Source organism: Chenopodium album, chromosome 14 (genome assembly GCF_948465745.1).
Source record: "Chenopodium album chromosome 14, dcCheAlbu1.1, whole genome shotgun sequence".
Taxonomy (NCBI): domain Eukaryota; kingdom Viridiplantae; phylum Streptophyta; class Magnoliopsida; order Caryophyllales; family Amaranthaceae; genus Chenopodium; species Chenopodium album.
In genome coordinates this window covers 10,372,633-10,388,659 of record NC_137847.1, presented here as the reverse complement: position 1 = coordinate 10,388,659, position 16,027 = coordinate 10,372,633, and the positions used below count along the sequence as shown (strand labels likewise).

Here is a 16,027-nt window from a genome sequence, read left to right as displayed (position 1 = left end):
ACGGTGGAGGCATGTTCATTTTTTATTAATTATGATGAAACTAAATCAATGGGATATGTAGTAGAATTACAGAGGAATAGAGGAAGGGATAAAGAAATTGCATTGCACAGAGAGGAAGGGGAAAAAAAAAAGATAACATACGATTAGTGATTGTCCAAGAAGTGATCCATGCCATAAAAAACAGAATGGGTTGCAAATCTATAGACATATAGTTCAAGATTTAGACATCAAGGAAATACGGACCAAGTATTTAGTTAAACGTTTTGGAGACATAAGAAACAGTCAAACACAATATAGTTCCAATTTACAGCTACGTTGATATACAAAGTAGTACCACTCTTCCTCAAAATGACCCTTTGATACAAATGTAACAGCAAAATACACCTAGCTAATTTCAAAACCAAATAAATCTATCTTATATACCAATACAGTTACAACCACTATCAACAAATCTATGATACTAGTAAAAAGTTCGCTATGCAAAGAAAGCGCCAGTAGACTACAATGTGCTCTGCCCAGAACTAAAATCCTTTCTGCTACATACAATTTATCTTCAACACAATATATTGTATATAATTGCTTCCACGAACTTTAAGCCTCGATCATGTTGAACGAATACTTTGATAATAGCTGCGGGATCCCAGCTATTATGGGTCCATATGTCTACAAGCATAAGATTATACACTTATCAATCTTCTAACAAAAGCATTTTCAGTAACACAACATCATATAAGATGAAAAGCTATTGAAATTGTCCACAAAAAAAGTAACTAGAAAGATCAGAGACTGGAGAGTACAAAGACGTGACTTCTTACACGAAACATATGAGCTTTAGTGAAGAAAGGCACCATAATTGGCAGTTTGGCACAATGTATTTACAATTGTAGAATTTTAGGCTCGGCACAAGATGATAGTAGTGTTGGAATTCACTCGAATAAACTGAAATAAACGATTAAAATAATAACAGTTCAATCCCAAAGTAATACCCCCCGCCCCCAACACACTATGCTGAAACTGATCAAATTTACAAGATCCCCAACTGACTTGACTAGCCAATTGAACAAGTATATTCGAACCACATTTTAGCAGGTTGAGCTGAGGGTCCGGATCCAATGCATTGAAAGAGCTTCTATGTACTGTATATCTTTTGGGATATAAAATATAACCATGTAACAACTAATCGTGTCAACTGTATTCTAGTGGAATGAGATAAGCAATAACTTAGGAAGTTTTATGGTACCTCACAAGCAACTTCGATGTGAGTGGTGTTTAAGCTTTCTCTTTATATGCAACAAACAACCTTGTGATCTGACACTTATTGACTAAACAGACATCTTAACATAAATAATGACTTAATTAAATAATCCAGGCAAAACGCTTTATAACACCCATCTAAGTTAAGGTTTCAGGGGAAACAACAGTACCACGCAAATTCCAAATCCACACAGATAGCTGAATCATACAACAATTCGAAACAAGGTTGATACCTTGTGGTTGTCATGAACCTGACATAACGGAACAGCAAGCAACTTTAGGTTCTTTGGCACAATGAATTTTCGACTTACTGGCAACTTCACCAAAAATAGCTTGGCACACTCCTACAAACATGACAGTCAAATAAAATCAGTTAAGTACACAATTATATAGATAATGAAAATCTAGTACAAGAAATGATATGAGCCAACCTTGGGCTGCTTAATATTAGGGGGCAAATATGGGTAGAGCAAGGTCTCAAAATCTGGTCTCCACCACATTCCAAGGCAATCTCCCACCTATATTTAGAAAGATAGCTAATTAAAGTTACAATAGTTCTAAGATTATAATTAAAGTAAAGCAATAATAAATTAAACATTAAGAGCAATCAATGATATAATTACCTCCCATTCTACCTCATCACTGTCTTCATCAAGAGATAGCTTCCTCGAAAGTTTGCGACGCAACCCTTCAAGATCTAAATCACAAGCAAAGTAAGCAAATGTACTCCCCTACTTCTACATCTCGAAACAATAATGAACTTATGATGTGAATTACCTGATTCACCCTGCCTTAAGCGGCCTCCAGGAAGGTCAAAAGTTCGATTCTTAACTTGTAACAATAAGAGATGGGGATGTTTAAACAACTCAACCTGAAACGATAAGTTCCCTCATCATTGTAACATTGTGTTCTAACAAAATCAAACAACTAATTCAGTAAGCCGAAAGGTTAACTAGCCATTCTCATCTAATGATACCTTGGCTCCTTACACGCTTTAGGTGACACTTTACACAAACCACTATAACCAATTATATTAAACTTTTTACACTAGTGTGACATGCCCTCACACAAGACTAAAAAAATCTACATTTTACATCAATTAATCAAACCCTTATAGTGGTTTAAGCTGAACACCAAAGTACCAAACCTTGTACAATACCAATGTGTTTTGACTTTAGAGTTTAGAGACTTTAAACCCATTTAACAATATTAGATGTGGATGTTTAAACAGCTCAACCTCAAATTATAAGTTTCCTCAACATTGTAACACAAGTACACCTGCACAATTGCACAACATTTTGTGTTCTAAGCTTCTAACAGAGATTAACAACTAATAAGCCGAAAGGTTTACTAATTACCCTCACCTTAGGATACCTTGCGCGTAAGGGTAAATCAATAGTGATTGATACTTAGCATAAACTACTAAAGCAAATCAAATTAGAAAATTCAACACTAAGCTAGAGTGACACAGTCTCGCTAAAGACCAACTATCATAGAGAATATACGTAGAATATTCTTTTCCTAGGTTTAGGAAACATTTTTCGTACCAAATCTTTTATACTCCCTTTGTGTCAAGGAAAAATGTAATCCCATTTTGAGGTGTTTTTATTCGATATATCCATTTCTACTTTATTCTACTCTTGTTTTGGGTTGTAGTGGTTTCCTAGTTAGCACGAAAAGCCAACCACTATACCATTACTAATGCATAGACTTTAGCTCCATTTGTTTGTACCCGAGTTGGGAAACCTTTTAAATGCTTATAATTCGCTCTTAGGACCGCGTATATCAAAACCGTTAATAAATTCATAACAAAAACAGTAAACATAAACACAAGGAAAGAAGGATTTACCAAAATAACAGCTTGAACGTTAGTCCTTAATCCACGAGCTTCATAACTAAACAAAAACAACACCCAATAAAAATAAAGAACAAAATCAAATCAAAATTCAACAAAGCCCAATTCAATTCAATCAAAAACAAACAGATGAGAGAGAAAATAGTACTTAGATTTCAAGCGAAGAAGTGAGTCAGCAATTGTTTCATCCTTAGTAGAAAGAGCATCTTTAGACCCAAAATAATAGCCGTTTAAAGGGTAAACATCAACCATATAATCCGCTAACCTCTCACCCTCTTGTGGGTTGTCATCGGCGCCATTAGCAAGCACAACCACTTCTCCTTCTCTCATCTTTCTATTTTGGGAAAGTTTCAGTTGTTTACTGTAAGAGTAAATACTGGGAGTTTCCTTTTATATATGATGGTGTTGGAGAAAAGAGATGATAGCGGGTTTTGCGCGAAGGTTGTGGAAGAAGAAAGAGAGAGAGGATTGATTGTGGGTGGAAGGTGGTGGAGTTGTTGTTGAGTGTTGAGGTGGGAGAAAGTGGAGGAGTTTCTAGAGGGTGGATGGATTTTTAAATTTTTTTATGGATTGTGACATTTTGAAAGTTGTAGATGAGTGTACTGTGCACTTCCTCAGCACCTGGCAGAGGTGACAAGGATAATAAATATGAAGGATTAACTAATATGACTGGAACTTGGAGAAATTTAGGCTTGAGTACTAATACTCCATTCATCCCATTTTTAAGCACAAATTTTTATATGCGGTCTATTGTATCGTACGGCAAGGGTTACTTGAGTTTTTTGGTTAGGGGTTATTTGAGTTTTTGGGGTTACTTGAGTTTCTCGGTAAGGGGTTACTCGAGTTTCCGGGGTTACTTGAGTTTCTCGATCAGGGGTTACTCGAGTTTTTTGGTCAAAGGTTACTCAAGTTTCTCGGTCAGGGGTTACTCGGGTTACAATTTTTTATATGCGGTCTGACTAAAAAACTCAAGTAACCCCTGACTGAGAAACTCGAATAACCCTAACTGAGTAACCCTTAATCAAGTGAACCCCTCGAGTAACCTCTGTCTGAACCCCTTAAGCAACCCCCTCAAGAAATTTTGGCTTGAGTCCTAATACTCCCTCCATCCCATTTTTAAGGGCTCGTTTCTCACATTTCACGAGGTTTAATTACAAAGGAAATAGGTATAAAAAGCATGTGTGAATTACATTGGATATTATAAATAGTATGATATTTTGTTTTCTGGTGGAGATAAAAAGTAAACACAAGTTTTAAATACACTACAAAATAACCTAAATGCAGAATTTACTTAAATATTGAAAAGACAATATTACCCTTTTTATAATTCCCGGTATCCCATCACACTAATTTCGTTTTTAATTTACCAAGCCCATTTTTCTATGCACAGTAGATCTGTATCAAAGAAAGAAGTTTATACTTGTTGACGCTGCCATTTTTCATCTGCACCTCCTATTCCCCAGTAACCTAACTCTTCGATCTCTCTTGATAATAATAACTATAATAACAACAATAATAATTTCCCAAATAAAATCCAACACCCTTTACCTCCTAAAATAATTTCCAATATCCTTTATTGACCACCCAAATTCATTCTAGTACCTTTAATCAAAACCTGGAAATATATTTTATCACCTTTCATCACCCCCGGAAATATATTCCGATACCCCTCATCAACCCTCGGAAATATATTTTGGTACCCGTAATCAACCCTCGAAAAAATATTCCGGTACCCCTAATCAACCCCCGGAAATATATTTCGGTACCCTATGTCATCCCCCTAGAACGCAAATTCGGCAGTAGTCAGCAGTCCTCATTCCCCGAAAATTAAATTCGGTAGAAAATAAGAAGCCTTGGAAATTTACTCTAGCATTTGACCTTAAGCTCGGACAATTAGTTGCAGCAGGTGCCTGTCTACTTTTGATAGTCCCTTATGGGCATTTTTCACGGGAATTAATAAACACAAATATGAATAGTTAAAGTACATTGAAAAAGTAAATTGACATTGGGTATGCAAAAAAATAGAGAGAGAAAGTAATAAAAGTACATGGGAAAACAAAATTTACATGGAAAAGTTAAATTTGCACAAATATTGTTACAAATTGGAGGGAATTTTGGTAAAAAAAATAATATTAATGATTGTTGGAAAAAGCAAATGGGGTGAATATTTTAGGACTAAAATTTGTCCATAAGGGACTATCAAAAGGGGACGGAGGGAGTATAAGAGAACCATGTGATTATATGTGTTTGGGTCCAATTTAGTCCAATTGTGCCCAGTCCATAAATGATCCAATTAAAAGCCCAAGGTCAAGCTTCAACTCTCCATTCGTGCTAGAGTCAAGGTCAGTCAAACGTGGCAAGTCAATTGGGCTTAGGCCCACTTCTCCAATATGTGCAAAGGTATAAAAGCCATCAATTCCACCATTTTACATTCATACACATAAAGCCTCAAGCAATTAATTATCTTGAATAGCTTTCTCTCTCTACACATTGTATTGACTTTAGCATCGGAGGGGCCTTCCTCGGCAACACCCCCGAGGCTAGTTTACGTGAGTTTGCTGTGCAGGAAATCCTTGGCCCAACATCACTTGGACCGAGCCCAGTCTTCACCACTTCTCAGGACCTTCGACAAGGTCCCATTGTTTCACCCGAAACAATTTGGCGCCGTCTGTGGGGAAGACTTTCAAAAAATCTTTAAGCCAATCTCATTTATTCTACCATAATCTTAGTGTCAATGGCTAAGAACCGCAAGAACAAGAACGACGGTGCTTCTCCTTCGAGGAAACGCCGAAATTCACTAGGTGGAGGGCCCTTGGACCACCCTACTCCTAGTTCATCTCCTCCGCGGGACCGGAGCCCCTCCGGGGAGCTCAGTTCCGGGGGGCAATCAAGGGAGAGAACCCTTTCTCCCATAATTCGATCCAATCATCAACCGAGTCCACCTCGGTCGAATGAGGACAATTAGTCTACTCATAGGACTCATTCTCATACTTGGAGTCAACCTCAGAGTATTCATTCTCGCTCTCGCTCTCAGCCGAGAACACCCCAGACGGGGCCCAACTCGGAGGAGGTAGTGAGAGCCCTAGCGGTCCTTATGGATGCCATGAAGGCCTAGAACATGCCACCTCAACGGGACCGAACTCCTCCGCAAACCAGGCATTAGCGGAGAACACTCGGTCAGGAAGGGGGGAAACCCTCATCCTTCAGGCAATTGGCAGAATGGGAAGAGGAAACCTGGAGAACCGAAAGAGAAAGAAACAAGAACTCTTATTTCTTCAAGGAACCTACTACCCAGCTCACCTTGAGCAAAACAAACAGGAGCAGCAGTTTTGCCTCTCGGCCAGAAACTGTTCGCCGAAGCGCTCTTGACCGTCTCGACGACAGGGAGCGGAGTGTGCACTGCCGCCTCTCCTTTCCTGCAGCCGAAGCCTAGACCTACCAGCCAGGGACGAAAACCACTTCTACCTCTCTGAGAGGGCGGAGCGTGGTCCCTTCGGCTAGGAATAAAGGCAAGGCCGTGATGCTTCCTTCCAGTTCTCCATTCGAGCAATGGATATTGGAAGACCATGTGCCGACGGTTAAAATCCCGTCGCACATTACCTATGATGGGACTTCGGATCCGAAGGACCATATTGCCTCATACGAGACACACATGTACCTCTGCCCCAGGTCCGAAGCGACCTGGTGCAAATATTTTCTCACCACTCTCAAGGGGGTCGCGCAGGCGTAGATCTCCAAGGGAGTAAAGGAGGGCTCGATAACTGGGTGGGACGATCTGTCCGCCAAGTTAAAGAGCAAGTTTTCTACGGAAAATCGTCGGGAGAAGACTACTGCAGAACTTATGGGTCTGCAGCAAGGGGAGGCCGAAAGCCTCCGCGACTATATGACTCGCTTCAGCAACGAGTCATCCAGCATTTCCCAGCTGGACCAAGGGCTAGCAGTTTTCGCCCTTCAGCACGGTCTCAGAACTGGACCGTTCTCCGACTTCATGGTCATGAACTCACCTCGGACCTTAGAGGAGGCTTTGAATGCTTCGGATAAGTTCATCCGAGCTGAAGAGTGGAACAAAACAAAGACCCAACCTCAATTTGGGGGAGGGAAACAAAAACAACAATCACCTTCTGGCCTTGGCCTTTAGACGAAAGCCTCGAAACAATCTTCGGCCAGCGAGTCGAAGAAGGAAAAATCTGCTCCGTTCACGGGCAAATACGAGTCTTACACTCCGCTCGCTCTTCCGCGCGCTAAGATTTACAGCGTGACGAAGGGGGAGCAGAGTTATAGAAAGCCAGGGAAATTCCTTAAGAAAACATCAAATGAAGCTGAATCCGAAGAAGTGTGTCTTCGGTGTGAAATCAAGGAAATTCCTTGGGTTCATGGTCAGCAAAAGGGGGATTGATGCTAATCCAGCCAAAGTCCAGGCAGCGCTCGATCTTCCCGAGCCGAAAACAAAGAGGGACGTTCAGCGGCTCATCGGAAGAATGGCAGCCCTCTCGAGGTTCATCTCTAGAGCCTCGGATAAGGGGTTACCTTTCTTCAAAGCCTTGAAACTCCCAAAGACAAAGGAGCTCGTCTGGGAAGACGAGCAAAGAGAAGCCTTCAAGCAGCTTCGGGAGCATCTGGCTCAACTCCCAACACTGGCTAGTCCAGTAGAGGGAGAATCTTTGTACCTGTACATGGCTGTTAGCCCAGCCACCATCAGTGTAGTGCTGCTCAGGGAAGAAAATAAAATTCAGCAACCGATCTACTTCGTCAGCCACACTCTGACGGATGCCGAGACCTGCTACCCTCTACTCGAAAAAGTTGCCTTTGCAGTAGTGGTAGCTGCTCGGAAGCTGAGGCACTATTTTGATTGCCATCAAATAATGGTCTTAACTGATCAGCCGCTGGAAAAAGTCCTCGGCAAAGTTGAAAAATCTGGTAGGTTGGCCAAGTGGGCTTTCGAGCTCACTGAGTTCAGCATCAGCTACCAGCCGAGAGCAGCCATCAAGGCTCAAACTCTAGCGGACTTCCTGGCCGAATGCTCGTACCAGGAGACGCTAGACGATGAAAAGAAAATCTAGACCGTTTTTACGGATGAATCCTCCACCATAAGTGGTTCGGGGGCAGGGATAGTAATAACCTCTCCCGAAGGCAAGTCCTTCGAGTATGCACTGAAATTTTCATTCAAGGCTTCGAACAACAAAGCTGAATATGAGGCAACGATTGCTGGCCTAGAACTGTGCATCTCTCTAGAAGCCGAACATGTCAGTCTGAATACAGACTCTCAGCTAGTTGCATATCAGATCGGTGGCAGCTACGAGGCCAAAGAGCCCTCAATGATAGCCTATCTTACCAAGATCAAATCAGTCATTGCAAAGCTGAGAACTTTTGAAGTTCAGCTGATCCCAAGGGGTCAAAATGCTCAAGCCGACGCACTCTCCAAACTTGCCAGTTCAACTCTCTCTGAGCTGAACAGATCTGTATATGTGGAAGTGCGCCGATAAAGAAGTGTCGACGAAGCACCTGAGGTGTGTTGCGCCGACCCATAACCCAGCCGGATGGATCCCATCCTAGCTTACAAGCTTCGGGGGGAAATTCCTGAAGATAAAATTTTGGCCTCCAAACTGAAGCGAACCAGCTCAAGGTTCATCGTCTTCAGGGGAGAGATTCTGAAAAAATCCTTCTCAGCCCCATTACTGAAATGTGTGGGCCCAACTGATGCAGATTACATCCTTCGGGATATCTACCTCGGCATCTGTGGGAACCACATTGGGGGAAGGACCTTAGCCCACAAGGCACTGAGGGCCGGATATTACTGGCCCACCATGTTCTCGGATGCTAAGGAGCTGGTCAGAAAGTGTGAAAAATGTCAAAAATTCGCACCAGTTATCCATCAGCCAGCCAGAGACCTTCAACCAATCCTTAATCCGCTTCCATTTGCTCAATGGGGATTGGATATTTTGGGACCCTCTCCAGATGCACCTTACCAAAAAAGATGGTTGATAGTCGGCATCGACTATTTCAGCAAATGGATTGAGGCTGAAGCAGCTTCGAATATCACGGAGCAAACTGTCAGAAAATTTATCTGGCAGAACATCATTACTCGCTTTGGTATTCCGAAGGTTTTTGTCTTAGATCATGGGAGGCAATTTGATAATTTGTCGCTGAGGTGGTATACAGATCAGTTCGGCATTAAGTTGGCATATTCAGCAGTGTGTCATCCACAAAGTAATGGCCAAGCCGAAGCTGCAAATAAACAGATCCTCAACGCTTTGAAGAAAAGGGTTGAAGATCAAAAGTCCAAGTGGATAGAGGAACTCCCAGGAACTCTCTGGTCACTTAAGACAACCGAAAAAGAGGCTACGGGCTATTCACCTTTTGAGTTGGTGTATGGTGCCGAAGCAGTTCTTCTAGTAGAAATCGGTTCTGAAAGTTTACGAGTGCACCACTTCTCGGCTGAGAATGAGCAACTTATGAAGGAATCTCTTGATTTCCTTGACGAAGTAAGAGACTCGGCCCGAGATAGAATGGCTGCTTACAAGCAGAGAATCAGTAAGTTTTACAACCGAAGAGTCCATGCGAGGCCTCTCAAAATTGGAGACCTCGTCCTTCGGAATGCTGCTGCAGTTCAGAAAAGTCGAATCCATGGGAAACTCTCAGCTGCTTGGGAGGGACCCTATGAAATTTATGATGAGCTTCAGCCAGGGACATACCGACTTCGGCTGTTAGATGGAACTGAGCTGAAAAATCACTGGAATGCTGATGTACTTAAGAAATATCTTGTGTAAACCTTCGGGGCAGAGCAATCTTTGTAAGTACATTTTGAGTTATTAATGAAAGGCCTCAGAGCCACCATTTCTATAAATATTTGCAATTTTTTTTCTTTCAATTTTTCCTTATTCTATCTACTCTTTAAGGGTTTTTATTCAGCCTTGTCTGAAACCTTCGCCTTCAAGGCACCGGGTTTCAGATTGCTGACAAACTCGTCTTTTAAAGAACTCTAGTCTTCCAGCTGAAGTGAAAACTTCAGCAAGACTTGTTCTCCAAGACAATGAGTCCATGGACAAATCTAGGATATTGCCTTAGCTGAGCCTTGTATCCCAGAGGGCCGTTATCTGAAACATTGCCTTAAGTTGGCCTTGTGTTTCAGATATCCATTCTTTCAGATAGACACAAAACCAAGAATAAATAGCAAAATTGTTAGAAATTTTTACTTAACTTCGTCTGAAAGCAAAAGAAAACAAAACCCAACTTAGAAATCCAAAGACCAAGTCTTCAGATTTCTGGGGGGGGCAAGAGGCACTACAAGTGCAGACTGTCTTCAGCTAATCTTCAAGCCAAAAGCTTTGTACTTAGCAAATTTTGCGAAAAATTTCAAAATTCAGAAAGACAAGCATGCAAATTAAGGCAAAGAAATTGGAGAAAAGCATTGGAAAAATGAGAAAAGTGCTCGGGAAACGAGCTACAAGTTCGAGTGTTCTAAAACGTAAAGTAAAGCATCGACAGCTGCCCACAAGCGGAAAATTACAGCTGCCGAAGTACGTACAAATAAAAAAACTAACAGTTTGTACATCAAGGCAAGCTGAAGCAAAACAAAGGCAAAAATTCAGAAGCGGCAAGTCAGAAATTAAGCACAAGTTGATCCGCAAGATTCTGAAGAAGACTGCCCAAGTCCCTAGGCTTCAGCTGAAGGATCACGCTTCTCAGTGGCGCTTGGCTCTATGCTGGCTTCGGTTCCAGCTGTTGAATGTGCAGGCTGAGTCTGAGCTTGGTCTTCTCTCTCTTGGTTCTCGGCTTCTTCAGCCTCAGCAGCCTCAAGATCCTCAGCTTGGAGACGATTCTCCAAGTCCACTTCAGCCTGACTAGCAAACAGCATATGAGGATGCTTGGGATCTTCAACCCAAAGCTAGCACTGATAAAAGTCTAGCTCAGGCGCCAGATGAAGAGCCAATCTTCGGGCCACTTTGTACCCTTGGTGGAAGGCCGTGGCATACTGATCTTCAGTGTACTTCCTCACGGCCAACAACCCCTCAGCATCAGCGAGCTGCTTCTGGACACCTTCAAGGGCTTGCTGGGAAGCGGCTTGCTGATTGACCAACTTTTGTTTGGCTTCGTCCAAATCCAGCTGAATTCTGCTTGCAGCAGCGTTGGTGTTATTCAGCTGGTTCTGAACTAAGCTAATAGTAGTCTCTGCTTGAGACAGCTCTTCAATATTGGCCTTCAGCTGGCCCTCCAAATCTTCAATTCTCAGGCTTTGATATTCAGCAGTGGTGTTAGCCTGAGAAATCTGAGCGTCCTTGGCTTGCATTGCCTCTTCGGAATTCTTTTCTTTAGCCTCAAGGACCTCAACCCTTGACTGCAACTCTTGAATCTGAAGGGCAGCTCTATTGTTAACCTCCTCAGCAATTCGGCGCTCAACAGCCGCCCTGAAGCTGGGAATGTCAACGGCCCCATACTCATTAATCAGCTGCTCCCCTTCAAGAAGGGGGGGGGGGAGATCTCATTCTGCATAGCATCGCAGAACTTTTTGAGGGCCTCATCAGCCTGTTCCTCGTATTTTTGAGCTTCAGCCTGCTTCTCTTCAGCAACCTTTACCTTCTCCTCGGCTAAGGATGCTTCAGCCTGAGCAATCTCCAACTTGTCCTGGAGATCATCTATCAGCTCTACAGTGAGAGTCTGATTGTGCACAAACTGGAAAAAGAGGCACAAGTCAGTAAAAAAAAAAAAAGAAGAAAGTAAAGGCAAGACAGAAAAATTTACCTACATCATCAGCAATTGGTTGGAACTAGCAGGGTCAGGAACCCTTCTGCTGGATTCTCCCATCCCAGCAGTGGCCTTCAGCGACCACAACCTTGCTCTGTCTACTTCAGACATGCCGGCAAAATTTCCGAAGTAAACAGCAGCTCCCTCTCTGTTCAAGCCCTAAATGATGTCCCAGATGTGCTCGGGAATTGGGATACGGGGGGCCGAGAACCCCATTTCTTCAGACCTGAATGTCTGAAAGGAGGGAATTGAAGATGAAGGCACCTCAGCATTCTGGTCCTCCGTCTCTTCAGCAGATTCATCCAGGTTGACTGTTTCAACCACTGGATGTTCCTCTGGCTGCGTCAGAAGAGCGTCAGCAGCTTGCTGAATCTCCGTAGCAAATCCTTCAGCAGTGGCAACATTTGTCATGTTTTTGGCTGCCACTGTCTCTTCAGCTACCCCTGTAGTAGCTGGCTCCTTCTCAGTGGAGAGCTTGGAAGCGCTCTCCTAATTCAGCACCTCCTCCTGAACCGCCTCTTTCGGCTCAGGAGTCCTTTGATCCACCTCCATTTCTCGTGTTTCTGGAGGAGGAGTTTTTGGTGGAGATGGGATTCTCGGTGGTGGCTGAACTAGGGGTGGAGGACCCTTTGAGCTTCTTGCACCTTGAGCCCCGCCTCGGCCAGGGGCAGGGTCCCTAATAACAACCCCCAGCATCGGCCTCAGCTCGAAGTCACCGGGCCCCACGACAGCGGGACCCGTTCTTCTTCTCTTTCGGCGGACGAGAGGTTGATCGTCCATGTCCCCTAAGTCCGAGGATTCACTGTCCAAAAGGTCTTCGAGACGGGCTGGAGCTTTGCCTTTTCTCCTTCTGCCTCCTCCAGGCTGCAAAATTGGGGGGCAAGAAAGGATTGAGTTAAAAAAAAAAAAAAAAAAGAAGAGAGAGAAAAAAGGAAGCTGAAAAGTTAAAAGCCTTAAAAAAATTAAGAAAAAAAAAACTTACCAAGGCCTCGTCTTCTGCCTCGGCTCTGGCAACTGCTTCGTCTTCAGCAGCCTTGGAGGTCCCCTCACCTCCTTCGCAGGATTCGATGGCACGGGCAACCTCTTCAGCTGTCCGAGCAGCCTCCTCCTCTTCGGGAAGTAAGCGATACCAAGGGTCACGCTTCTTCCACCAGGGTTTCTGCCTCTGATAGAGTGCAGCAGCCTCGATCTGGAGGTGAGAATGGTTCAGGTGCGCCTCCTTGTCTTTTGGATCAGTGATGGGAGGAACCGAATTGGTGATGGTCCTCTCAACGTTGACGCCGAGACGCTTGTAGTTGACTCTTGCGGTGGCCTCGTTCAGCTCTGAACACCCAAATGAGCAGAAGTTAGTTCAGCAAAATAAAAACGCTGGACAACTCCAAAGAAAAAGTGCAAATCAAAAACAGAAAAAGAAAAAGGAGAAGGCCTCGGCCCCAGCCGAAGGATCTTATCGTCTCTAAACTTTCGGCTGAGGCCGACAGCAGCAAGCATATTCTCTTGGAAGACATAATGGTTGTCTGGGAGCCAAGTCTTCGAGACAAATCTCATTCGGCCGACCCCTCTAGGGTTATCTCTCTTCCCGAAGATATTGGCCTGATTGGGATGAAAGTCTCTTTGGCCATCATTTTCCAGAGGGCCCAGACTCGACATGTCTGGGTCAGGCTCGGAGAGATACCGAGGAGCGCTGAAGCCAAAGGGATGGCCTGGATCTGTGGGTGCCCTAACCCAAATCCATTGCCCTCTCCAGTCCTTGTCTGAAGAGTCATTCGACCACATTGTTAGGTACTGGGGGTGGGACTCAATCCGATACCACCCAGCACCATGCTCGCCATACCTGCTTTAAGTATTCGGCACCAGCCGATGGAGCTTTTTAAAGCAGTGCAGGTTCGGCGTGTATCTAAAGAACTTACAAACCCATAAGTAAGTCATCACCCTTCGGATGCTGACAGGGGTCAATTGGCACAGAGAAAACCTGTAGTGAATCAGAAGATCTCTGACGAACTCGTCCAAAGGGAAACGCAACCCGTACTGAAGTTGCCTTGTGTACACCCCCACATACCCAGGGGGTGGACGATGAATCCTGTCTGATGCCGTAGGCATTCGGCACCAGTACCCATCGGCTTCAAGAATGCCGTAGTGCAACTTAATTTGCTCGGCGAACTGATACACTTCGGCGTGCCTAACCCACCAAAAGTAAGGCCTGTTCCTCATCATCGCCGAGATCACTTCGGGGTTCTCCCACTCCTCAAAGCCGGGGAGTATATCCCAAAGCATGGCAGGGACTTCTTCATCTTGCCCAGAGACGTTCGGCTCCTCCGTTCCCTCAGGAGGCGCCAAAGAGATCAGGGTTGCTCTAATCCCCTCGGCAGGGTCAGGTCTTGCCCTTTCCCCATTCCATGTTTCAATCCGGTCCCTCGGATCTGGAATTTGTCGTGCTCGCCGTGGCTGGCGTGATCTACCTCTCACCATTGTCGGATTTTCGAAGAGAAAAGTTGAAAAAAGGGAGGATGTGTTCAAATTCAAAGAAAATCAAACAAAAATAAAAGAAAATTACCTTAATCTGAGGCGGAATTTGTCGATCTACAAGTTCGAAGAGACGAATTTCAGTTTCAAAGCTCAATTCTCGGGGAATCAGTGAAGTTTTGATGCGGGTTCTGGGGTTTTTCGCGAGTTTGAGTTCGTGTTTGTGAAGAAATGAGGAGAGATAGTACGCTCCGTTCGTTTTATTTCCAGAAATGGGAATTTTTGGAGTCCACGCTTTAATTTTCTCTTAAATCCCTCATTAAGTAACCGTTAAACACGTTCCCTCCTAATTAACTACCCATTATCCGTCCAACTTCCTCAATTATCCGTTCAACTGCAGTTACTTCATTAATTGCGGTTTAAATTCAAATTTTTTGGATTAATTAAATCATTTACTTCCCTCATTTTTTCTGGATTAATTAAACCCGACCCGTCATCCTTCCAAATCGAGTCTGGGGGGCAAGTTGTTTGGGTCCAATTTAGTCCAATTGGGACCAGTCCATAAATGATCCAATTAAAAGCCCAAGGTCAAGGTTCAACTCTCCATTCGTGCCAGAGTCAAGGTCATTCAAACGTGGCAAGTCAATTGGGCTTAGGCCCACTTCTCCAATATGTGCAAAGGTATAAAAGCCATCAATTCCACCATTTTACATTCATACACATAAAGCCTCAAGCAATTAATTATCTTGCATAGCTTTCTCTCTCTACACATTGTACTGACTTTAGCATCGGAGGGACCTTCCTCGGCAACACCCCCGAGGCTAGTTTACGTGAGTTTGCTGTGCAGGAAATCCTTGGCCCAACATCACTTGGACCGAGCCCAGTCTTCACCACTTCTCAGGACCTTCGGCAAGGTCCCATTGTTTCACCCGAAACAATATGTGTACTTTTTTTGTTTTTTTTTTTTTTGTTTTTTGTTTTTTTTTTTTTTTTGTTGTTGAAAGGTTAAGGGTGATTACATAACTACAAGAGAAAATGATTTAGATTAAAATAGGATAAAATGGAGATATAAGTTTTGAGTTATTTTAAAGTATTCTACATTTAGGCAAATTGTTACCTGCATTTAAAAATCATATGTGAAGTACATGTGGACACCAATTTTAAAAGGTATATAGAAAAATTTAGTACGGAGTATGTTTAAACTTAAAAGGTATAAAGTGGAGTATGTAGGTAATTATACATGAAACAAAAATAGAAATAAAATAGCAATTAGGGCCTATTCTGATTTACTGAATTGAGCTGAACTAAACTGAAATTAAACTGAACCCCTAGAATACTGACCGAGTAACTCATATAACAATGATCGAGTAATCCCTACAACACTAACGAATTAATCCTTGTAACAATGACCGAGTAACTCCATGATAGTTGGTCATACGATCATCCACATATAAAAATCGGAGATTAATCTATGGTTAAATTGTAATATTGTTATCAAACCAAAATTATTCTTTATTCCGTCAAAAGAAAAAAGAAAAAAGAAAAAAGAAAAAAAAAACTTCTTTATTGGTAAAAACAAATGCAAAATGTCTGGTAGAATTTTTTGTTGTTATTAAGATGATACCACCAAGATTTTAATCACAATTCAATACCAACGAGTGTGTTTTGAGTCATTTATGAGAATTATGACTCAAGTTATTAAAAGCTGAGAAA

General features: G+C 42.9%; 1 protein-coding gene across 1 annotated transcript; it reads right to left on the bottom strand.

The window, feature by feature from the left end:
• Positions 1 to 267: 267 nt before the first annotated feature.
• Positions 268 to 3,729, bottom strand: LOC145578882 (pre-mRNA cleavage factor Im 25 kDa subunit 1-like). The gene is made up of 7 exons (XM_081636181.1): positions 3,258 to 3,729; positions 3,104 to 3,149; positions 2,032 to 2,125; positions 1,878 to 1,951; positions 1,686 to 1,772; positions 1,488 to 1,598; positions 268 to 663 (listed from the first exon to the last, which is right to left on the bottom strand). Exons 1-7 carry the CDS (start codon positions 3,437 to 3,439, stop codon positions 592 to 594), a joined length of 666 nt encoding a protein of 221 aa, XP_081492307.1. The 5' UTR covers positions 3,440 to 3,729; the 3' UTR covers positions 268 to 591.
• Between the last annotated feature and the right edge of the window lie 12,298 nt (positions 3,730 to 16,027).

Excerpts from the sequence above, each read along its gene's own strand:
- LOC145578882 (XM_081636181.1), bottom strand. The coding sequence starts at position 3,439 with ATGAGAGAAGGAGAAGTGGTTGTGCTTGCTAATGGCGCCGATGACAAC. Across the intron at positions 1,599-1,685 it reads CTAATATTAAGCAGCCCAAG|GAGTGTGCCAAGCTATTTTT; the intron begins GTTGGCTCATAT and ends TCATGTTTGTAG. Across the intron at positions 664-1,487 it reads AGGTTCATGACAACCACAAG|ACATATGGACCCATAATAGC; the intron begins GTATCAACCTTG and ends TTATGCTTGTAG.